A 24,979-nucleotide genomic window follows, 5' to 3' on the forward strand; every position below is an offset into this window, starting at 1 on the left:
ACTCGTGGCCACTCATTACAATTAGAAGAAAAGAGGTTTAACCTTAAACTACGTAGAGGGTTCTTTACTGTAAGAGCGGCAAGGATGTGGAATTCCCTTCCACAGGCGGTGGTCTCAGCGGGGAGCATTGATAGCTTCAAGAAACTATTAGATAATCACCTGAATGACCGCAATATACAGGGATATGTAATGTAATACTGACACATAATCACACACATAGGTTGGACTTGATGGACTTGTGTCTTTTTTCAACCTCACCTACTATGTAACTATGTAACTCGGTTGCTATGTCTAAGTTAAAATGTGTTACATGGAACGTGCGGGGTATTAGAGCTAGGTCGAAAAGAAACGCAGTCCTATCTGTTCTTAAAAATATGCGTGCAGAGATGATGGTCTTGGTAGAGACCCATCTCACAGGGCAACTAATGCTATCACTCAAAAAACCCTGGGTAGGTTGGCTGTACCAAGCTCCTTACACTGCCAACTCCAGGGGAATAGCGATCATTGTAGCTAAAACGGTACAATTCACCCTACTGACACTCCAATCTGACCCTCAGGGCAGATCCCTATTTTTACACGCTATAATAAATGGACTGGAACTCCTGATACTGGCAATTTTATATACCCCCCCCCCGTTCCATTTCGATGTGTTAAATGAGGGTTTAGCATTTATGTCTCAATATCCAAGTATCCCAACGATTTGGTTGGGAGATTTCAATAACGTCATAGATAGGGAGCTCGACAGACTGACAATGCACCCTTCTATTACTACCTCGCCACAACATACAAGGTTTGGCAGATTCTTTGAAGAATTAGCACTGATAGATACATGGCGGCACCACCACCCTCAGGATAAGGTATTTTCTTGTTTCTCAGCGGCGCACAACTCCATGTCCAGAATAGACATGATCTTTATATCCCGTCCACTTCTCCCTATGTTAGAGGAAGAGGGATTCCACCCTCGTACATTATCAGACCATGCCCCATATTGGGTTGTACTTAAATTTGACTCTCCACCCAATACATACACATGGAAACTAAATCCCTTCTGGATGTCGATAGTTCCAGGAATAGATGAGTTGGGGATCGAGTGGGACATATTTTTTCAGAATAATAAGAACTCAGCATCCTTTGATGTTGTGTGGGACTCCTTTAAATCACACGCCCGCATGACACTCACTCACTATATTACTAAATACAAGAGGACTTCCTCTCAAGTGGTCAGACAGGCGGAGCAGGCCCTGGCGGACCTGGAGAGGGAGTTCTCTTCGAATCCAACTCCCCTCACAGCAGATCAGCTAAAACAACAAAACCGGCTAGTCTTGGGTTTGCACTTTGAAAGAGCAGAGCGAAAAATATTTTACGCTAAACAGAGGACATACGAGTGCGGGGAACGGGCGGGTCGCCTCCTGGCATACCTAGCTCATATGGATATGAGACCACCCACAGTTGTGTCCCTTAGAGGTACCAATGGGGAACTGATATCCGAGCCCGACAAAGTGGCAAGCGAGTTTCGTTCCTTCTTCCTGTCCCTGTACACCTCTACGGCCAATACTACCATTGAGGAAACAAAAACCTTACTAAATGACATAGATTTGCCTACACTCTCTCAAACCCACATTGATATGCTGGAGGCCCCCATTTCCACCGACGATATTTTAGAGGCGCTGTCCACACTCAAAACTTCTAAAGCAACTGTAATATCGTAAAAAATACTGCGCTATCCCATAAGTGGAAATGATCCCCACATGTGTGTGATGAAAAGACAAATATCTCAAACCGAAAATTGAAATGTAAAATGCTGCTGCAACCTTAGATGTGAAACAACCTCCACCTTACTAGCTATACAATTTAAAGGCTGCGCTGCTAGTGCAAATACATGATCATATTAACTGAAAATACCATAATTATGAATGAACACAAGTGAATTGTTTCATAACAAAAAAAAAAAAAAAAAAAATGCACATAAATCGCATGCAAAAAAAAAAAGAATCGCATGCAAAAAAAATGAGTGGAACATTCAGTAAACAAAAACGATTAAGTAGAGTCCATTTAGTCATAGATTGAAATGAACTGTAGGTCTTGTGGGTGTAGAAAATGGTTGGATAGAGGGAGAAAGACACCCTTCCTTCAAGTGATATAAAGATTATCTCCGTAGGGAGCGTGATGTTAAAATAGAGAGAAGATCCTCCACCTCAAGTAAGGTAAGCCCCTTACCAGATCCAAAGATCTCCTGTCACAGAGATCATGCACACATGTGGCTGTGTCCCCCAGCCACTGGGTCTCTGTCAGTGCGCAGATCGGAAGCCACCTCTCCAGGAAATCAATCCAAACGTGATTTATCCGCTCACTCTTTCAAGTACTGGGGATGTCCTCAGACTCTGCTGTCTTGCTGTTTGGCATGGAGCGGCTCACAGTCAGTTCAGAGCAACATTCAGTGTGTAGTCACAGCACACCATTCTCCTCAATAGTAGACACTGCAGACTGTGTGATCACATGACCGGTCACATGGTTAGGAAGAGACCAGGAACCAGGAACTTTGCAGTTCCTGGTTCCTGGTCTCTTCCTAACCATGTGACCGGTCATGTGATCACACAGTCTGCAGTGTCTACTATTGAGGAGAATGGTGTGCTGTGACTACACACTGAATGTTGCTCTGAACTGACTGTGAGCCGCTCCATGCCAAACAGCAAGACAGCAGAGTCTGAGGACATCCCCAGTACTTGAAAGAGTGAGCGGATAAATCACGTTTGGATTGATTTCCTGGAGAGGTGGCTTCCGATCTGCGCACTGACAGAGACCCAGTGGCTGGGGGACACAGCCACATGTGTGCATGATCTCTGTGACAGGAGATCTTTGGATCTGGTAAGGGGCTTACCTTACTTGAGGTGGAGGATCTTCTCTCTATTTTAACATCACGCTCCCTACGGAGATAATCTTTATATCACTTGAAGGAAGGGTGTCTTTCTCCCTCTATCCAACCATTTTCTACACCCACAAGACCTACAGTTCATTTCAATCTATGACTAAATGGACTCTACTTAATCGTTTTTGTTTACTGAATGTTCCACTCATTTTTTTTGCATGCGATTCTTTTTTTTTTTGCATGCGATTTATGTGCATTTTTTTTTTTTTTTTTTTTTTTTGTTATGAAACAATTCACTTGTGTTCATTCATAATTATGGTATTTTCAGTTAATATGATCATGTATTTGCACTAGCAGCGCAGCCTTTAAATTGTAAAACTTCTAAAGCACCTGGATCTGACGGGCTCCCCCTTGAATTTTATAAAACATACACAGAACACATCGTCCCTAGGCTTCACGAGTTATTCTCCCACATATTTAAATCCGGTATACTACCTCAATCTATGGCTGAAGCTTATATAGTACTTATACCCAAACCCGGTAAAAATTTAGAATTCCCCGAATCCTATCGCCCAATATCCCTTCTTCAACTTGACATAAAAATTCTGGCCAAGGTCCTGGCGCTACGCTTGAACAAAGTCATCCTAACCCTGATACATCCGGATCAAACCGAATTTATGCCCGCTAAAAACACGGCCTATAACCTTCGTAGATTGCATATGAACCTGCAAGCCGAACATGACCAGATGGGCTCCAGAGTCATAGTATCCCTCGACGCCGCAAAGGCGTTCGACTCTGTAGAGTGGAACTACCTTTGGCAGTGTTTGGCAAAATTTGGCTTCGGCCCAAAATTTATTAGATGGCTCCAACTAATGTATCAGGGCCCTAGAGCCAGGATCTTTGTCAACGGGAGAGTGTCCGACTCCTTCCCACTCTCTAGGGGTACACGTCAGGGGTGCCCGCTATCCCCCATACTCTATGCCCTTGCGGTGGAACCTTTGGCAGTGTTGCTGAGGTCACACCCGGGAATCGCAGGTTTGAGGAGAGGTGGCCTGACGGAAAAACTCAGTCTATACGCTGACGACATGTTGTATTTATCTGACTCTGGCTCCTCTCTGACAACAGCACTAGAAACAATACAAACATTCGGAGCACACTCTGGCTTAAAAATAAATTGGGATAAATCCCAAATCCTCCCCATAGATATAGGCGCGCCCTCCCAGGGTCAGGCCTCCTCTCCTCTCACAATCGTTAGCTCCATAAAATATCTGGGAATTACCATCACTCGAACTCCTGAAGAATACACCAAATTAAACATAGAACCCCTGATTACAAATTTGAAACACAAAACCCAAGTTTGGGCTAAACTTCCCCTGGGAGTCCTGGGTCGGGTGAACCTTATAAAAATGGTACTACTCCCCAAGTTCTTATACGTCTTTTGGCATGCCCCACTTTATTTACCGCTCAGAATCTTCAAGTCAATCAAAAAAATTCTTAACTCATTTGTATGGGGGAAAGCCCGACATAAATTATCATGGCAAGTACTGAAGAATCCCACAGATCTAGGCGGCGCCGCGCTCCCGGATTTTAATTACTACTATCTAGCAGCGCAGCTGTCACATTTTTATTATTTGGACAAATGCGATAAGGAAAGATATATGGCCCTGTTGTGTTCCCAACAGACTCATCTGTACACTCACCCATTCCAAATTATTTTCAGGGACCCCCCAGCCCCTGGAACACTGGGCAACCTCAAAGGCCTAATATATGCTCACTGCAAAATATGGGCAGTGGTGAGACGTAGATTGGCCTTGCCATCCACACATTCACACACACCTCTATGGGATAACCCGGGTCTAAAGGAATTATTGCTTCTACCAGGGCGTCATATGTGGCTCGCTCGAGGAGTGAAGACACTTTCAGATGTGTACCAAGACAACACTCTGAAATCCTTCCAACAGCTCAAAGAGGACTTTGCCCTTCCCAATTCTATGTATTTTAGATACCTCCAGCTCCGCCATGCCTTGCAGACCCAATTTCATGATGGCTCTCCCAATCTTGAACAACTAGATATTCTTCATATTATCGTAGGACAAGACTCCTCCAAACTTATTTCAGTTTTTTATAACTCTCTGCTCCGCCCTGCAGCAGTGACTCTTGCCTATGGGGGGTTGAGGAATCGATGGGCTGGGGATGTGGGGGAGCTGGAGGATGACGAGTGGGAGGACGCGCTGGACAATTGCAAAGCGGTGTCTACTAGACTGGCGGACAGACTTACTCAACTGTATATCTTGCATAGAGCATACCTAACTCCCATAAGATTAGCTAGATTTAAACCTCAACACAACCCTCTCTGCCCCAGATGTGATAGCCCCTCTAGTTCATTTTACCATCTAATATGGGCGTGCCCAGCTATACAAGATTACTGGTCTCACGTGGTACAGTTCATACACGACGAAATGGGATCTCCCCTCAGACTATGCCCCAAACAATGCCTGCTGGGAATCTTCCCAGATCCTGACTCGGATAAATTCCATATCATCTTTCTTAAAGAATCACTCTTTATAGCTAGGCTACTTATAGCAAGAAAATTGATGAGGGTAGAAACGCCTACATTACAGGAATGGATCGCTGCTATTAACAATGTCCTGCCCTATAAAAAAGAAATATACGCCCACAGAGGATGCCCATCCAAATATGAGAAAATATGGAACTCCTGGCTAGGTAACTCAGCTACATGTAGTTCATGAGCGATAGCAATCTAAGAGTCTAACAAGTATGCCTCACAGTATAATCTACTGATACAACGCGCATAACGAAACCCTGAATGTATGATAAAGCTTGATAGAAGACACTCATTTATATCACCTGTAATCAGATTGTGAAAATGTACAAAATGCATTGTTTACCCTGTTAATCATTACATTCTTGTACGTATGTCAATGTAATGTTTGCTAATTATCTGTGTACTCTTTACAAAAATAAACAACGTCTTTTTTGTAAAAAAAAAAGAAGCACCCTTTTGATCTAATACAGCCATGAGTCTTTTTGGGAAAGATGCAACAAGTTTTTCACACCTGGATTTGGGGATCCTCTGCCATGCCTCCTTGCAGATCCTCTCCAGTTCTGTCAGGTTGGATGGTAAACTTTTGTGGACAGCCGTTTTTAGGTCTCTCCAGAGATGCTCAATTGGGTTTAAGTCAGGGCTCTGGCTGGGCCATTCAAGAACAGTCACGGAGTTGTTGTGAAGCCACTCCTTCGTTATTTTAGCTGTGTGCTTAGGGTCATTGTCTTGTTGGAAGGTAAACCTTCGGCCCAGTCTGAAGTCCTGAGCACTCTGGAGAAGGTTTTCGTCCAGGATATCCCTGTACTTGGCCGCATTCATCTTTCCCTCGATTGCAACCAGTCGTCCTGCAGCTGAAAAACACCCCCACAGCATGATGCTGCCACCACCATGCTTCACTGTTGGGACTGTATTGGACAGGTGATGAGCAGTGCCTGGTTTTCTCCACACATACCGCTTAGAATTAAGGCCAAAAAGTTCTATCGTGGTCTCATCAGACCAAATAATCTTATTTCTCACCATCTTGGAGTCCTTCAAGTGTTTTTTTTTTTTTAGCAAACTCCATGCGTGCTTTCATGTGTCTTGCACTGAGGAGAGGCTTCGTTGGGCCACTCTGCCATAAAGCCCCGACTGGTGGAGGGCTGCAGTGATGGTTGACTTTCTACAATTCTTTCCCATCTCCCGACTGCATCTCTGGAGCTCAGCCACAGTGATCTTTGGGTTCCTCTATACCTCTCTCACCAAGGCTCTTCTCCCCCGATAGCTCAGCTTGGCCGGACGGTCAGCTCTAGGAAGGGTTCTGGTCGTCCCAAACGTCTTCCATTTAAGGATTATGGAGGCCACTGTGCTCTTAGGAACCTTAAGAGCAGCACAATTTTTTTTTGTAACCTTGGCCAGATCTGTGCCTTGCCACATTTCTGTCTCTGAGCTCTTCATGCAGTTCCTTTGACCTCATGATTCTCATTTGCTCTGACATGCACTGTGAGCTGTAAGGTCTTATATAGACAGGTGTGTGGCTTACCTAATCAAGTCCAATCAGTATAATCAAACACAGCTGAACTCAAATGAAGGTGTAGAATCATCTCAAGCATGATCAGAAGAAATGGACAGCACCTGAGTTAAATATGAGTGTCACGGCAAAGGGTCTGTGAATACTTAGGACCATGTGATATTTCAGTTTTTCTTTTTTAATAAATCTGAAAAAATGTCAACAATTCTGTGTTTTTCTGTCAATATGGGATTCTGTGTGTATATTAATGAGGGAAAAAAAATGAACTTAAATGATTTTAGCAAATGGCTGCAATATAACAGAGTGAAAAATTTAAGGGGGTCTGAATACTTTCCGTCACCACTGTATAAATACTAAATATTGATTCAGATGGCTCAATATGCCTGGACACACCTAGTCTTTATAACTAGACCCCTTGATTCTGACATTGGGATGGCAAATGTTTTGTATCGTTCTATACATAACCAACACCCTGTTCTCCCTTGATGCATCTCATTTATTCAGTCTGTTAAGATAGGGTTTCTACCTTGGTTTCAAAATGTCAGCTTCATTAAAGAATAGCTATAAATGGCTTTCTTTTAGTCTTGCGCTTTAACTTCTATTTTTCCTATACTAGGATTGGATGAAAAGTCTTCAGGCATTTTGTAGCTTACGGAAGACTACACAAGCCACATCCAATAAGCGTCTTCGACAGGTTTGTATTTAAGTGAATATTGCAAAGCTGTTGTGTGAAAGCAACAAACACTTCATGGCTTATATTCAAAACTGAACTCCAGGCAAACTGTTCAAGTATTTTTTTTTTTATTCGGGTGGAGAGGGATTCAAATACCTGTCAGGTTTTGTTGTCTGTGTCCTCTTTAGAGAGATTCAACCTCTCTATTTGTCCTTTTTACTATTATCAGGGTGTGCAAGTGAAAGAAATTCACAAATTTTGGGTTGTCACCAGAACAGGACCAGAGGGGAAATCTTCCATTGGGGACATTGGTTCTGGTGACAGCCAATAATTGCCTCACTTTGGAGGGATTTTGAGTCATTTCCTGTTTTGGCTATAAGAATGGTAGTGACAGGAAATCTCCCCAGTGGGATACAGATGACAAACAAGAAGACAAGGGTTATAATACGCCCCTACTGTATCCAAATTGAAAAAAAAATTTGCCCTTATTTATATTTTACTATCCAGCTGGAATACCCACGTATAAACTGTCTCATCTGTTGTAGTTCTTTCCAGCCACTTTTGACAGCGCAACCAGGAAAGTGATTCCACTTTTTTTGTTGGGGTGAGTTAAGGAATAGTGATGGGCTCGGGCGTATTTGGGTGGAACCCTCCAGGAAGTCGTCACTGCACACCGCCAATCATAGGCAGTGAGGCATTTCCCAACTGGCAGCTGCACATTCACACGCTGCTGGAATAGTGTTTTCACCTCCCCAACCACTGCTTACTGATTGGATGTGAAGGAGCAGCCAGCACACCAATAGGTCATTAGCTCTGTTTTCTGTGCGCTCTAATGCTACTCATAATATTCATTGTCTGCACATGGACATGAAGCGTGGTTTGATTGACTCCTACTGCCGCTCCTCCCGCTCCCACCTTCAGTCATTTTTTTTCAACTTTCCATCTATTAAATCTTCTGCCCTTGTTGTTTTAACTTTGGATAGTAAAACTTTTTTTTTCTGCCAGTAAATACCTTATACAGCCCACTTCCTGTTTCTTGTCTGGTAAAAATCCTAGGCTTATGACATCATGCACAGCTCTCTCTCACTCTTGTTAGTTTGCCAGCAACAGAGGGGTAATGAAAGCTGCAGAGCTGAAGGTGTATGTCTGTGTAAATCCAGGAAGTGAACAGGCAGCAGCTTCAGCTGCCCACAGTTAAAATAGCTGCAGTCAGCTCAGTGGAGGGAGATTTCTGCAACATATTTGGCAAGTGCAGCATCACAGTATATATAAAATAATATGCAAAGTGCTTGGAGGGAAGCTTCAGAATGGCAAAGATGTTTTTATTACAAATTATGTGAGCAGACAGCAGTTCCTCTTTAAGTATATAAATATTCAATTGGAAGCAGTTGTGCATGTGTGTTATTAAAGCAATAATTTCATTTAAGTATAAAAACCACAAAGGTATCGCCACAAAAGGAGAGTGTAAAAACGTACCACTTTTTTGCTATTTTCACTGTCAAATGCCACTCCCTTGAAGTAAAATCATTCTCTGGACTGAGAAACTGACACTTCCTGGGGGGGGACATCTCTTGTGTCCCAGGCTACACTCAGTAGTTCCTCCCCTTGATCCTTGTCATTATAGGACATACTAGTGACTTGAACATTGATTGGCATTCACAGGACAGAGCTGGGTGAGTTTTGCCCTAGTACAGGATAGCTCTCTGACAGGAAGTGCTGTGATGTCGCAGGTGATTTCATGGCACTTCCTATTTTAAAAAAATGCACCGTATCAGATCAGTATCACAAACAGAGTATTGGTAACTGTAAGCGCAAACACACAAGTCCATATATAACAGGAGATATAAAGGGCTGAGCAACTTAGTCCATAGGGGACAGGCTGGAAGTTTCTTGGGTTAAGTGGTAACCGGTAATGTAATGGTTAAAGTAGGCTGGTAGGCTAGTCGGCTGCTGTCCTCAGCTGGCTCTGTGATGGATGAGAGAGGGGTAGAGAAGGAAGCGCCACCTGAGTGTAGTATTAACAAATGATGTTTAATGACACCAGGTAAAAACACACTTACAGGATAAAAACATAAAAAAGGCTCATCTGTATAGGTATGTGGTCCTCTGTGTTCCCTCAGATCCTGTGGTGATGACGCTGCAGGGATGCTGGGCTGCAGAAGGTGGATTACCAGCCGGGAGCTCCTTCTGTGATCATCAGGAAGAGACTAGGGCCGGCGTGGAGCGTGCATGACGTCATAGGTCGTCCGTCTGCTTCCGGGTTCGGTATCCAGGGGAGGGATCGTCCAGGGAGAAGGGCTAGCAGGGAGGTTGAGAGAAGGCTACGCGCTCGGAGCCACTGCTCCTTCAATAGGCCTTGTGATGTCGCAGGTGATGTCATGGCACTTATTTTAAAAAATGCACTGTATCAGTATCACAAGCCAAGGAGACAGTACTGAGGTAAATGATGGCAAACCAGTGCCATTTAAGAATTGTACCTGGGACTTAAGTGGTTAAGTATTCAAAGCAGAGCCAGTACTAACTCTGCCTAGGTTTTTTAGATTGAAACAGTGTTCTTATTGCGTGAACATTTGTGCTACAGTCAAACAAGCATTTCATTCCTCTTTCCAGGTCAGCAGTCTCCACTTGCACATAGAAGAAGCACACAAGCTCCCAGTCAAACACTTCACTAGTCCGTACTGCAATATTTACCTGAATAGTGTTCAGGTAGCCAAGACACATGCTCGTGAAGGCCAAAATCCTGTTTGGTCAGAAGAGTTTTTCTTTGAGTAAGTTTTTGACCTGATTATTTTGTTTAAAACTCTGTATGTGTTTTTCAATCCTTTTTTATGCTGTTCTTATTTTTTTACCAAGTGTGTCTCATTTTAAAAACTGTCCTTTCCACTTCTATAACTGATATGTATACTTAATAGTAAGACCCCTTTCGCACTGGGGCATTTTTCAGGAGCTTTTGCGCTAAAAATAGTGTCTGTAATAGCATCTGAAAAATGCCTCCCCTGCAGCCCCAGTGAGAGAGCCCAAGTGCTTTCACACTGGGGTGGTGCGCTTGAAGGACGTTAGAAAATGTCCTGCAAGCAGCATCTTTGGGGAAGTGAAGGAGCGGTGTATGCACCGCTCCTCCACCGCCCCTGTCCATTGACATGAAAGGGCACCTCTGCCGGAGCGCCTGCAAAGCGTTTCGGCAGCGGCGCTTTTTGGCCGCTATTAACCCTTTCCTCAGCCACTAGCAGGGGTTAAAAGTGCCCCTCTGATGACTGAATAGCGCCGTTAAAACAGTGGTAAAGCACCGCTAACACTAGTGGCGTTTTACCGTGAACGCCCCGGTGTGAAAGGGGTCTAACGAAAGAGAGTTAAAGCGCAACTATCATTGTCATGCCTTTAGAGCAGGGGTAGGCAACCTGGGACCCTCCAGCTGTTGCAGAACTACAAGTCCCATCATGCCTCTGGGAGTAATTGTAACTGCCAGCCTTGCAGTGCCTCATGGGAAATGTAGTTCCACAACAGCTGGAGGGCTACTGGTTGCCTACCCCTGCTTTAGAGAAAGAAACAGGAGGGCTGTCACTGCTGACCTCCTAAAAATAATTGGCTTTCACTGGCTTTAGTACGCTGAGTCATTATCACAGGATAAGCATACAGAATAGGAAGTCAAAGTAATTTTAGAACTGTTGATATGCATACTTCCCTTTTTAGTGCCTCAGAAAGTATTGAAGTCACTGGATGAGCAAGAGAGCCAGGCAAGTAGCATATTCAGAAAGAGGTCAGCAATAGCAACCTCAATGTTCTGGCAGTACAGGTTTCTTTGAAGGGTGATACAAACATTACTGCTCCTTTTAGCTATTTCTGTTTGGTCTTGTCAGTATTTTACATTCTGTGGCATGCTAGTTCTTCAGAGCAGTGAATCTTCCCAGACTGCCTACTTTGTATGTCAGATAAAGGGAAAAACAAGCTACTGTTTAGATGACCTATACTGCCTTGGAAACACTGCACTGCACTTGGAGAAAATGAGGCAGATCTATTTATTTATTTTTTTCATTGACAGCCTATTCGTTTGAATGGGCAGCAGTACTTCAATACAGATTAATATGCCAGAACATGAAGGTTTGAATGTTTCCTGCTAATCAGCAAGTATAAGTTTTCTGCTATGTTTACTGGGGCCACATGCATGAAAAAAAGGGAACTTTCATTATCCCTTTTTTGAGTAACTTGTATACTTATAATAAATGCGTGGTAATCTGCTAAAACATTCCCTAATGATTTATATGTTTTCATTAAATTATTCAGTGGAAATATGTTTTCTTTTCCTAGTGATTTATCGCCTGACATAAACAGATTTGAGATTAGCCTTAGTAACAAAACAAAGAAAAGCAAAGACCCTGACATTTGTGAGTATGATTTTATATTTTATATATGCCACCATGAAGACGCATTCCTAGAATGTTCTCCTTACCGCTAATTGTCATTCCCTATTGTTGCAGTATTTATGCGTTGCCAGTTACATCGATTGCAAAAAGGACATGCAATAGATGAATGGTTTCAGCTGAGTTCCCACATACCTCTGAAAGGTATTGAACCAGGGTCTTTGCGTGTCCGGGCAAGGTACTCTATGGAGAAAATCATGCCAGAGGAAGAGTACAACGAGTTCAAAGAGGTATTGTTTTGCTATGTCTACCCAAAACATTTTTTGTCCAGAACTCCCTGTCTCTGCACTGCTCTGCGGCCCTTAGGCCATCACAATGCAGCAATAGACTATAGGGATTTGAGAGAAGAAAAATGGAAACAAAATGGAGTATTCAGTCTCGACAGTCTTGTTCACTGTTTAATCTTCCTCGAGAATAAAAAAATTAAACTGACTGGCAACAACTATACTTTAGTTTTTGGTCTTGCAATTTAAAAAATGATTGCTATAAATAGTCCAGCAAAGGGAGTGTGTGTCCCCTTAACCCAAATCCTATGATGATCATTTCTAGAGGTCGACCGATATGGGTTTTTCTCTGGCCGATGCCAAAGCCGATATTTAGAAATCGCGGTGGCCGATGGCCGATATATGATGCCGATTTCTTTTTTTTTTTTTTTTTTTTTCCCTTCATCGCATAAAATCTAACAGTTAGACCCCTTTCACACTGGGGCGTTTTTCAGGCGCTTTTGGGCTAAAAATAGCGCCTGTAAAACGGCTCCCCTGCAGTCTATGTGAAAGCTCGAGTGCTTTCACACTAAGGCGATGCGCTGGCAGGATGTTAAAAAAAAGTCCTGCAAGCAGCATCTTCGGAGCGGTGTATACAGCTCCTCCACCACTCCTGCCCATTGAAATGAATGCGCACCGCTGCCGAAGCGCCTGCAAAGCGTTTCAGCAGCAGCGCTTCAGGGGCGCATTTAACCCCTTCTTCGGCCGCTAGCTGGGTTATAAGCTCCCCGCTAGCTGCCGAATAGCGCCACTAAAATGACGGTAAAGCGCCGCTAAAACTAACAGCGTTTTACCGTCAACGCATGCCCGCTCCAGTGTGAAAGCAGCCTTAAGTAATAAGTGATTCAGAAATTTTTTTATATGTAAACATTTATTAAACAAAACAAACCTCCAATCAGTTCACTTGTATGTATAATTTAGATTTAAAAAAAAATAACTATCTTAAATATTAAATACACAAAAACAGGTAATCAAAACTTTTGGACGAAAAAAAATGGGCTAACTTTACTGCTTTTTTTTTTTTTTTAATTTCATTAGTGTATTTTTTCAAAAAAAATTGCGTTTGAAAGACCGCTGCGCAAATACCGTGTGACATAAAATATTGCAACAACCGCTATTTTATTCCCTAGGGTCTCTGCTAGAAAAAATATATATAATGTTTGGGGGTTCTAAGTGATTTTCTAGCAGAAAATACAGGATTTTTACCTGTAAGCAATAAGTGTCAGAAAAGATTTAGTCTTTAAATGGTTAAACTGAGAACTTCTCCAAGGAGTTCAGTCTATTGATAAAAGAACCTGAAAGAGATACAATGTATCTTCTTATCAGACTTGGCAGCCTGCCCAGAGGAGGAGAGAAGAAAACTTCAGACAACTTGCAATTGACTTCAATCACAGAAGTCATTTACAAGTCCCGAATCGGCTTTTTTTATCGGCACAATCGGTATCGGGATATATCGGTCGACCTCTAATCATTTCTGCCACAGCAAAGGTGAAGAAAAATCAGAAAGCAGCACATGACTTATTTTACCCAAAAACTTACGATTTCAGTGAGCTAGTATAGAGCTTCGTACACACGATCGATTTTTCGGCAGGGAATTGTGTGATGACATACTGTTTGCCTAAAAATCTGACCGTTAGTATGCTCCATCAGACAATTGTTGTTCAACTTTCCACCAACAAATGTTGGATAGCAGGCTATTACATAAGTCCGTCACACAAAAGTCCAAAGTACAAACAAGCATGCTCGGAATCAATGCTCACCAAACACGACATTAGCAGAAGGTGACCAAAGGGTGGTGCTCAAGAGCTGAAATTCCATGTACTAGGTCACTAAGTTCATGTTTGTTGGCCGACAATTGTGTGCCGTTATTATGCAAGACAAAATCCAGGCACACGCCCTTCGGACAAAAGTCTGACTCTGTCTGCCAACAATCGGATCATGTGTACGAGGCTTTACATTATAGTCATTTTTTGTTTTGTGGCAAAATTTTTGTGCTTTAAGATCTTGGCCTTTAATTATTAGGTAATAACATTGTTTTCAGGTGTGAGTGTAGTTTAATGGAGCAAGTTGAGGGCATTCATTTTAAAGTTTTTGGGGGATAGAACTAGGTGTTAAAGCGTTTGTTACCCCAACACTTCATATTCCTAATATGTGGCTGCTGTACCATGTACTTGTATGAGAAAGTATCCAGTTTATTGTATTGCTTGGTGTTCCTGCCAGTCCCTCTGCTTTTCAATTAAAAACTGACCACGCTAAGCAGGAGAGCAAAGCGTGGTCAGATCTTTAGCTATGCTGGGAACTCTGTGTACTCTCCTCCAATGATCAGACTTGTCCTCATGCCCCTGCTGCACAGCCATTTACTGGCAAGCTCAGTGTACTGCTGTTTGTCAGTGTACTGCTGTTTGTCAGTGTACTGCAATGTCCGCCAGGACCCGCCAACAGCGGTCTGCCTATGTAAACAAGGAGCACACTTAAAGGGGTTGCAAACCCTCGTGTTTTTTTTTTTCACCTTAATGCATCCTAAGGTGATTTCATAACGCTGCACAGTTGCATAGGATTTAGAGGGGAATGCCTTTCGTGTACTTTTGTCGCGCTGGAAAGGTCTGTTCTCGCATGGCAAAAGCTCACCAGTTTGAAGGGGCCCTAAGCTAAGGGGCTAGGTTAAATGTCAGGATGAGCAATTTACATTTGATTTCTGCATAGTATTATAGAACCACAGTATAATATGTGTATTTGATTTCTTGATTGATTGCCTTTCTTCTCTTTGTAGCTAATTCTTCAAAAAGAGCTTCATGTAGTCACAGCATTATCACATGTGTGTGGACAAGATCGTACACTACTAGCTAGCATTTTATTACGGATTTTTCTACACGAAAAAGTGGAGTCATTACTTCTACGAACACTAAATGACCGAGAGATTAGTGCGGAAGGTACTTGCTATACAGATCTTTATTACCAAATATCTGCTATTATCTGCTTGGCAGAATACAAGTGTAACAAATATAGCTGTGCTCATAAGTTGGCAGAATGTGTAAGGTTTACACAATTTATCTGAATCGCATAGTCCAGTATAGACCAGGCTATACAAAGTATTTACTTATTCTTAACAAGGGAATAACTAGTAGTGGTACACATTTAGTGGAACCACATCCCGTGTGTATACTGTATACTACTGTGACATATAACAATGCAAACAAATCCATAACAGTAGTAAGACTTTTTAGGTGTCAAACATATTCACAATGACCTACAAAAAATATTTCCATTAAAATCTCAGTTTGATTATAACATAAAAATTGGGTTTTTGATGTTCCTGTTATTTTACAGTACATCACAGGATACCGAGCACCATCATAGCCACGATGATATGGTTTTGCTACCACCTTTAGGTGATTAGACACTGGCAAAAAGGCCCTCCTTGGCATAAAACCCTCCCAGCTTGGCAAGGCTTTAGTTTTTGTAGCAAACCATGAACAACAAGGAAAAAGGGTCATACTGTAGCTTCTGAATTTCAATAAAAGGCCTTACCTGTCCAGGGATCGAGTGCTGTCCTCGCCCGGGCCAGTTCTTCTCTAACCTTCGGGCCCCTAGTGCCAGCATATTTACTAAGGAAATCCACCTGCTGTAACTCCTTGTGAATTCACATTCGGCTACCATTTGGGAATGGTCCCGCAGCCTTTTGGGACCTGGGATCAGTTCTAACCTAGCATTGTTGTAGTTCAGTGTGAGAAATATGTCATCAATGTATGATTTTGCTTCTTTATAATTTTAGATGAAGCTACAACTCTGTTCCGTGCCACAACTTTGGCAAGCACACTCATGGAGCAATACATGAAAGCTACCGCAACTCCATTTGTTCATCATGCTCTCAAAGACACCATTTTAAAAATAATGGAAAGCAAACAGTCTTGTGAGGTAAGTAAATGTGAACCAATGAGAAACAGTTTGGGGTTATGCACAGATAAACGAAGCTTCAGTTGCAGGCTGTGCCACAGCTCAGCAGCTGTCTGCTGTTAAAAGGCGTCTAAAAAATGTCATGACAGTCAAAGAATTAAATAGTCTGTGCCATCTCTCTGCTGACCAGTCCGCAGTGGATTTTTTCCACATGTAAGGCTGGCCTTACATTCTTCCAATCTCAGCTGGTTGAGCAGGAAACAACTGAGATTCAAACCGTTAATGGGCAGGCTGAATGTACCAAGTTGATTGATCAACTTGGGTACAATCAGCCTGCCGGATTCTCTTGCGATTATCGCTAGCTGCTGTTATAGCCGCTAGCGATAATATTGGACGCTATAATTCAAGCAGACTAGATGTGCATTTTAGGCCCCTTTCACACGGGCAGACCGATCTGGTCTGCCTGTCAGGTTTTTTAGGCAGACCTGATCAGGCCATCCATTGCCCTCTATAGAGCGGTGGGTGTCAACGGACATGTGTCTTGTTGACACCCACGACATCTGATATGCTAAAAAACAGACGGAAGAAGAGTTGTTTCCCATGTGTCTATCGCATCAGATGGCTGTCGGGTGTAAACACGTTCTGTTTTACAACCGACTGTCCATAGAGGAGAGCGAGCTGTGTCTGTGTCCACTCTGCATAAGCAGAGTGGACACAAACCAGCCATCTGCCTGCTCAGCAGGAATCAGCGGACGAATTCCCCGCTAAGCAGGCGGACTCCTGGTGGTGTCAGCTCGTTTTAAGGGGCCTTGGTGTAAAGGCTGTAGGGCGATTCTTTCAAAATTACTACTTCATTTCCCCGGAGTTTGTTCACTTTTTTTTGTTTATGAAAAAGCACAGCATTTTCAGGCAGACCTATTAGTATGCTAGCATTACAACAGCTTTTAGAAACCTTTTGATATAGCAGGGAAAAGTATGAAGTTTAGTTTGTATTGCTATCTTTGGCCTTTTTTGAGATTCCCTCTCTACTCCTACTACCTTGGTGTTATAGTTTTAAAATGCTGTCAGGTGGCTGTAAAGGCCTACTGATTGACTTCTGTACAACCGTCCTGTTGGAAAATTTCTGCTCAATCAGCACCACCAGCTATAGCTGGCAGCACTGATCAGCGTGTTCTGACAGCTGCGAAGTCTCCCCGCTGTCAGAATACAATAGCGGGGAGGATTCCTCCATCCACCTCTAATGTGTGGATGGGGCAATCGACTCCTTTTTTTGAACAAAAAGTAATGGCTTATGAGATGGGCAGCTACACTGAAAGAAACAAAATGGTACAAAAGGATTTTACTTTGCCATTATTGGACCAGTTGTTTTTATGTTACTTGGTAATGTACCTCTGTACAATCCTTGCATCAGGGTACATTATGACACCAAATGTTTACACATTTAAGGCCCCCATAGACTTCTTGAATTTCATCTGGTTCATGCTGATTTTGATCTGTGGGTTGCCCTGCAAGCACTACCTTGTTCGACAAAATTGATTAAAAAATGATTAACCTGTGTAGAAAATTATCAGGAACAGCAGCTGTTTGAATATCAGGCTGTTAGCGTTTTTATAAAGGGATCAAGTGATTTCCTCTAATGGGCTGAACGGCCAAAATTCGATCCATGTGTGCATGCCGTAAGTCAAGTCCCTGGATATCTGCAAGTATTTCCTCTTTTTCTATCTGTTTGCTTCAATGCCCTTTATTTCGATGGATTGGTGTCATACCATTGATTTGCCCTTGTAAATATTCCTGGAAAGCGAGTCAATTCAGCCTATGTAATATCAAACCTTAATTCTTACTGGCGACATTTGTTCTTTTGTCCTAGGTTGCTTTACTCCAGTTTATGTACATGAACCCCAGTGATGGCACTGCATAGTTTGTTTACAGTATTAAGCTAGGTGGTGTTACGATTTGCATTAACACTCTGAGAAATAATATATTCTAGCAATATTGATTTTGCAAAGCTTTGTATGGTGTTTATATGGCTATTTTAAAATATTTTACAGTTAAATCCCTCAAAGTTGGAAAAAAATGAAGATGTGCACACTAATTTAGCGCACCTCCTAGGCTTACTTTCTGAATTAGTGGAGAAGATTTTTATGGCAGCCGAAATCCTTCCACCGTAAGTCACCATTATTTGTGTGCATATGTTCGGTTACATATTATTAAACAATTGTACAGCACAGGGCACAAACTGAATATTCATAGACCCTGGATTATAGGATGCTACTTTCAGGTGATTGGACACGTCCTTTTTGGGCATACCCCTATAACTCTAACCCACTTTGTGTGAGACCTTAGTTTTTAAGTGCAATTTGTTAGCTACAGGGCTGTGGTCCATTTCTATGGTGCCCAAATTAAGAAGAATTTCTCAGGCTTAGTTCAGGCCTTAGCCATTATCTAAAGTGGTCTAATGAGGCCAAAAGTGGAAATGGCACTACATCCCTTTTAGAAGAGGTAGACTTGAAAACTTATTAGAAGAGGCTGCAGAAGATTTCTTACCCCAGCCTCCCATACACCCGATGCTATGGCTGCACACAATATGCTTGCCAATGTAGATATGCATGCTTCAACACAAAAGCTTCAGTATGGTCACACTTGATTCTCCCTAGGCTTGCAAAGTCTCCCTGGGCACTTATAAATATGCAAAGTTTAAAAAGACATATCTTAATCATACAGGACAGAGGCAACGTATTCATAGACCCTGGGTTTGGAGCTGAGCACACACTGCAAAATACACTGATCAGATGCTGGTTTTCCAGCATGCCCCTTTGACAAAAGTCGGTCTTTAGACTGGCCTCTATCGGACAGACTGCTGTACACACTGACCAAAAGTCGTCCAGTTCCTGCTGAACCAGCTGATTTTCAGACAGTGTGTACCCAGCGTTCGATTCTTACTTTCAGGTGAACAGACGCTGACAAGCTTTCGAGGATCCCTAAAACCCTATCCCACTCCATGAATCCTAAGTTTTTTGCTAATGTCATAAGGTGATGGATCTTTTCGTTCACACAGAAATCACTCTTTGCTTAAGAGTTCTTTATTATTTTATCTTCAATTTCTTCAACTCCTCACTACCTTCTAATGCCATAAATAGAAGCAGTGCATCTGAATTTGTGTTAATTTTGGGAGCTGCATCTAAATCCCATGCTGGGGGGGGGCCTCTAATGTTGCTTCAGGCACTGAATCATGCGTGGGCACTCAACTTGAAACTTAGTGCAGCATATTGAGTTAGTTGCAGGGTGTTATACAGGTGGAGGGCTGTGGTCCATCCCCGTGGTACCCAGTCCCTAAAGACCCCTTTAAGAAAAACATAGGTTCACTTTTTCCTCTGCTGGTCCCATTATTAGGGCTTTGCCACGTGGGATAGCTGATTAGGAGTGGAAATGGAGAGAATATTATGGTTGTTCATATGTATTGAGCTATTCTGTTCAGTACATTAATATGCTCCCAGACATTAGGGAGCAGCAGGATGTTTGAAGAATGCATGTCAATACTTCATGTCGACGACTATAGTAAGAAACATAAGATTAGATGCTCAGCATCTTTTTAAAAGTTATGGAAGCTGCATTTAAAGAATTATATGTATATGGGACATTTCAATTACAGTTTAGGTACCACTGAATTAAATTTATTTTCTTAGCTATCATTTTCTTCTCTGCTGTGTGCTTTATTTTTTACAGTACTTTGAGGTATATATATGGGTGCTTACAAAGATCTGTTCAACAAAAGTGGACTTCCAACACGACTATGAGAACCAGAGTTGTTAGGTAAGTGACTAAACTATATTATTGAAAATATACTATTGAAGGAAATGGCAATCTTTTTCAGTAGAATAATAATGAAATCCTACATTAAAGTCAAACTGTGGCAAGGCTATGAACATTCAAATATTTACATATACTTAGTCCCTCTCAAGGATAATATGTTGGCCCCCACCCCCCCCCCCCCCCCTCCTCACTGGATTAGTGGTCCCCCACAACCAGATATGATAGCAACAAGGGATAGCACACGGGGGACTTAGGTGAACATATCTTACTTCACCAGGTAAGAAAGATAGAAACTCACTCAGAGTGGGTTAGGGAGGATGAGAGGGAGGGTTTAGAGTTCATATTGTGCCCAGAGTGAGGCTTTAACAAGCAAGAAATAAGCTTTCAAACACTCACTCACTGGCCTCAGTAGCTGCAGGTACTGTGATTCAATCCATCCTCAAAATTCACAAGAGATGCAGTGATGTTCAAATCTGGTCTCCTGCTCTCTCCCCTCCTGTGCACCTGCTCTGTGTATATGATAAAGAAGACTGGCAGGCAGCCGAGTCACTGCTGGTTGAGAGCACAAGCAATTGTGACTGTTTTGAAAGACTGTTAAATTGATTAGCTTAGTTCTACTTTAACCAATTCCCGACCTGCTCACATATATACGACGGTAGGTTGGCTCTCCTGCGTGAATCGCCGTATATGTACGGCGGCTCCTTTAAGAGGCATAGCAGGCTCATGCACGCCGCCAGAGTCGCGTGTGTTCGCTGCATGGTGGGGAAACCGATGCGCGTGACTGGCAGGCGCGATCACAGCCTTCCACCCACTGTTTCTGTCTCTCCTCCCCTGTTCTGACAGGGGAGGAGAGACAGATCGTCTGATCCTACTAAGGAACAGTGATCTGGCTCCTCCTCTAGTCAGACCCACCTCCTCACAGTTAGAAACACACCTAGGAAACGCACTTAACCCCTTGATCGCCCCTAGTGTTAACCCTTTCCCTGCCAGTGACATTTACACAGTAATCAGTGCATTTTTATAGCACTGATCGCTGTATAAATGTTGTGTCCGATCTGTCCCCCGCAAAGACGCAGTCTCGCTAAAAATCACAGATCGCCGCCATTACTAGTAAAAAATAAATAATAAAACTGCCATAAATCTATTCACTATTTTGTAGACACTATAACCAATCAGTATACGCTTATTGCGTTTATTTTTTTTACCAAAAATATGTAGAAGAATACATATTGGCCTAAACTGATGAAGAAATGAAATATTTATAGCAAAAAGTTAAAAAAAAATGTTTTCAAAATTGTCGCTCTTCTTTTTTTTTTTTTTTAATGTTTATAAAGCAAAAAATAAAAACCGCAGAGATGAGCAAATACCACAAAAGAAAGCTTTATTTATGGGAAAAAAAGACATCAATTTTGTTTGAGTACAATGCCGCACGACCGCGCAATTTTCACTTGAAAGCCACGCAGTGCCGTATCGCAAAAAATGGCCTGGTGATCAAGGGGGTAAATCCTTCCGCGGCTGAAGTGGTTAAAAGAGATATATGGCCAGTGTTTTTTTTTTTTTTTTTTTTTTTTAGCCAAGCTTTTCTTGTGGGTTACAGGAGGTACATCTACTTCTGTCAGCTTATAGCATGCTATTTCCAGCTATCGACTGATGGAGACGAGCCATGCCAGGCTCCGAAAGGATATAAAAATATTGGGATCCTCCACTTTACCTAAGTGATAACTGGCTCTAAGAGCCAGAGCGCCTGTCCCTTCAGTGAGGACTGCCAAAGCATAAATTGGTGACTGATGGTCACCATTCTTTAATTGGAGCAGACAGAGAACTGTGCCGTCAGTGGCCATGTGATTGCCCAGTTCTCAGAGTAGGCATGGCACAGCTGCAGCGTGAAGTGGCGTATGGATGTTTTTTTAAGCCCATTCTTCTTTAATAGCAACTCTCATATTGCATAGATAAAGCATTTACAGGTCATGTCAGTAATTATTAGAGCTCTTTAATTGGGGGAAATCATGCTTTTCATTTAAGAATGTTTTAAATATTTTTAATTGATAGTAATTTCCCACAGCCTTTAAAATGACATGACTTTCAGCTAAAATATCACTGGATGTCTCTGTTATTAAATTGTCAGTTCCTACAGCCACCCTCACTAATGTGCTTTTATGCACATTTCAACTTTCTATAGATACTTAACTTCACCAAATGAAGCAAATTCATATTCTGATGTGCACAATGCATTTCTAGTGCTTAGTAGTGTGTGAAATCAAGTACTACCCTATTGTATGTTTGATTTAATCACTTCAGCCCCGGAAGGATTTACCCTCTTAAAGCAGAGTTCCACCCAAAAGTGGAACTTCCACTATAAGCACTCCTTGCCCCCTTACATGCCACATTTGGCATGTCATTTTTTGGGGGGGTACCTAGTTTTGACAGGTACCCAGTTCCCACTTCCACTCTCGCCGCTTAGGCGGTGACTCCTCTCCCCCTCCCTTCCTGCAATCTTCTGGGATATGTTGCAGAAGATTGCCCGGTCACTGAGAAGGCACAGCGCGCACCTGACTGTGAAAACCGCAAGCTGCCACAGCCAGTGCCGCAGAAGAGGAGCGAGGCTTCGGGCGGCCCCACCGCTGGACTGTGGGACAGGTGAGTGTCTGTTTATTAAAAGTTAGCAGCTACTTGCTTTTTGTAGCTGCTGACTTGTAATAAACTTAAAAACGGTGAAACGCCTATTTAACCACTTTCCTACCGGCCTAAAGTTATATGACGTCCGCAGGAGCACTCTGCCATCCTGGGCAGGAGTCATATGACATCCTCTTCTATTCGCCGCTCCTGCGGCGATCGGGGATGAGGCGTATACCTCGGACACAGCCCATCCCAGATCAGTGTAAAGAGCCAATAAAAATTGGCTCTTTACCACGTGCCTGGCTGTGTCCAATCACAGCTGGTCACATGCACTGTCCTCGTGCACTGCGCTCGTGTGTGCCCCTAGAGGCGCGCAGAGCGGCGATCGGGGACGAGGCTTGTCACCCTGACAAAGCCCATCCCTAATCGCTGTAAAGAGCCAACAAAATTGGCTCATTGGACACAGCCAGTCACGTGGTAATCACAGCTGATCACAGAATGTCAACAAACCGCGGTAACGAGCTGTTACCGAGTTCTCCTCCTCACACACTGATCGAAGGAGATTGCGGTAACAGCTTGTTACCGCTTACAGTGTACACCCAATCACACTGATTGTCCCCCCCTAATAAAGAGGACCTGTCACCAGCCCATTCAAGTACCTGTCTGCAGCGCATGCCTTATAGAATATATGTTGGGGTGTTTGCTTTCCAAAATGGAGTCATTTTGTGGGTAATTCTACTGTCCTGGTGCTCCGGGACCTTCAAAGGTTTGATGGGATGGAATGAAATTATATGTGTAATGTATGCTCCTAGAACGCCTGAAAGTACTACTTAAATGTTGGACGTCTGTATGTGGCCAGGCTGTGTAAAAGTCTCACACATGTGGTGTTGCCATGCTCAGGAGGGGTAGCAGAATGTATTTTGGGGTGTCGTTTTTTTCTATGTACAGACTATGTGTTAGAAATATCTTTTATAAATTGACCACTTTGTGTAAAATAAAATAAGTTCAAAAGACTTATAATGCCTCATAGAATATATGTTGGGGTGTTTGCTTTCCAAACACCCCAACATATCATTTTGTGGGTAATTCAATTGTCTTGGTGCTCCAGGACCTTCAAAAGTGTGATCGATTGTTAGAAAATTTTATGTGCAATTTATGCTCCTAGAACGCCTGACGGTGCTCCCTGCATGTTAGACCTCTCTATGTGGCCAGGCTGTGAAAAAGTCTCGCACATGTGTTATCGCCATACTCTGGAGGAGTAGCAGAATGTATTTTGGGGTTTAATTGGAAGTATGCATATGCTGTGTGTGAGAAATAACTTATGACAATTTTGTGAAAAAAAAAAAATCCTTTCTTTTTTTTTTCAAAAGAATTGTGGGAAAAAATTGCAACTTCAAAAAACTCACCATGCTTCTTACTAAATACCTTGGACTGTCTACTTTTCAAAAAGGGGTCATTTGGGAGGGGGTATTTGTACTTTCCTGACATTTCAGTGCCTCAAGGAATGAGCTAGGCTGTCAGTACATCAGGTGTGATCAATTTTCAATGATTTGCACCATAGCTTGTAGACTCTAATGCTGGCCATACACTATACGAAAAATCGGCCGAACACATTTTCGAAAAACGAACGTTCGACCGTGACCGCAAACGATCGTGCCATCATGTAATGACCGATAAATTGTTCAGTGGACATGAATAAATAATTTTTTGTTCGTTTTTTTACATATACCTAGTGCAGACAGTTCGGACGGGAAACACATTAACCTTGCAATTTATCGTACGTTCGGCAGAAATTTTCCAAACTTCCCGTTCGTTTTTTTCCCCACAAAAACGTCACAAACGATTATCGATTTGTGCCCATTAACTTGCCGAAAAACAAACGAAGTGTCTATATGAACGATTTTTCGGCCGATTTTTCGTATAGTGTATGGCCAGCACAACTTTCACACAGACCAGATAATATACATTTATTTGGGTTATTTGTACCAAAGATATGTAGCAGTATACATTTTGGCCCAAATTTATGAACAAAAATTACTTATTTGCAAAATTTTATCATAGAAACTAAAAAAAGTGTGTTTTTTTTTTTTTTTTTTTTTTCCAAAATTTTCGCTCTTTTTCACTTATGTCGTAAAAATAAAAAACCCAGTGGTGATTAAATACCACCAAAAGAAAGCTCTATTTGTATGACAAAAATGATAAAAAATTTGTTTTGGCTACAGTGTTGCGTTATTTTAACTGACAATTGCGCGGTCGTGCGATGCTGCACCCAAACAAAATTGATGTCCTTTTTTTCCCACAAACAGAGCTTTCTTTTGGTGGTGTTTGATCACCTCTGCGGTTTTTATATTTTGTGCTATAAAAAA

At 42.4% G+C, this 24,979-nt stretch overlaps 1 protein-coding gene across 2 annotated transcripts in view; it reads left to right on the top strand.

The window, feature by feature from the left end:
* The window catches only part of RASA1 (RAS p21 protein activator 1), a 204,523-nt gene that overhangs the window by 143,001 nt on the left and 36,543 nt on the right, over nucleotides 1-24,979 (top strand). For both annotated transcript variants that reach the window (XM_073624467.1, XM_073624468.1), the window contains exons 13-20: nucleotides 7,556-7,633; nucleotides 10,223-10,380; nucleotides 11,918-11,994; nucleotides 12,088-12,260; nucleotides 15,064-15,223; nucleotides 16,066-16,208; nucleotides 18,236-18,351; nucleotides 19,911-19,997. In XM_073624467.1, coding sequence (XP_073480568.1) covers nucleotides 7,556-7,633; nucleotides 10,223-10,380; nucleotides 11,918-11,994; nucleotides 12,088-12,260; nucleotides 15,064-15,223; nucleotides 16,066-16,208; nucleotides 18,236-18,351; nucleotides 19,911-19,997 — 992 coding nt within the window. The remainder of the gene's footprint in view (nucleotides 1-7,555; nucleotides 7,634-10,222; nucleotides 10,381-11,917; nucleotides 11,995-12,087; nucleotides 12,261-15,063; nucleotides 15,224-16,065; nucleotides 16,209-18,235; nucleotides 18,352-19,910; nucleotides 19,998-24,979) is intronic.

This window comes from Aquarana catesbeiana, linkage group LG01 (assembly GCF_042186555.1).
Source record: "Aquarana catesbeiana isolate 2022-GZ linkage group LG01, ASM4218655v1, whole genome shotgun sequence".
Taxonomy (NCBI): Eukaryota; Metazoa; Chordata; class Amphibia; order Anura; family Ranidae; genus Aquarana; species Aquarana catesbeiana.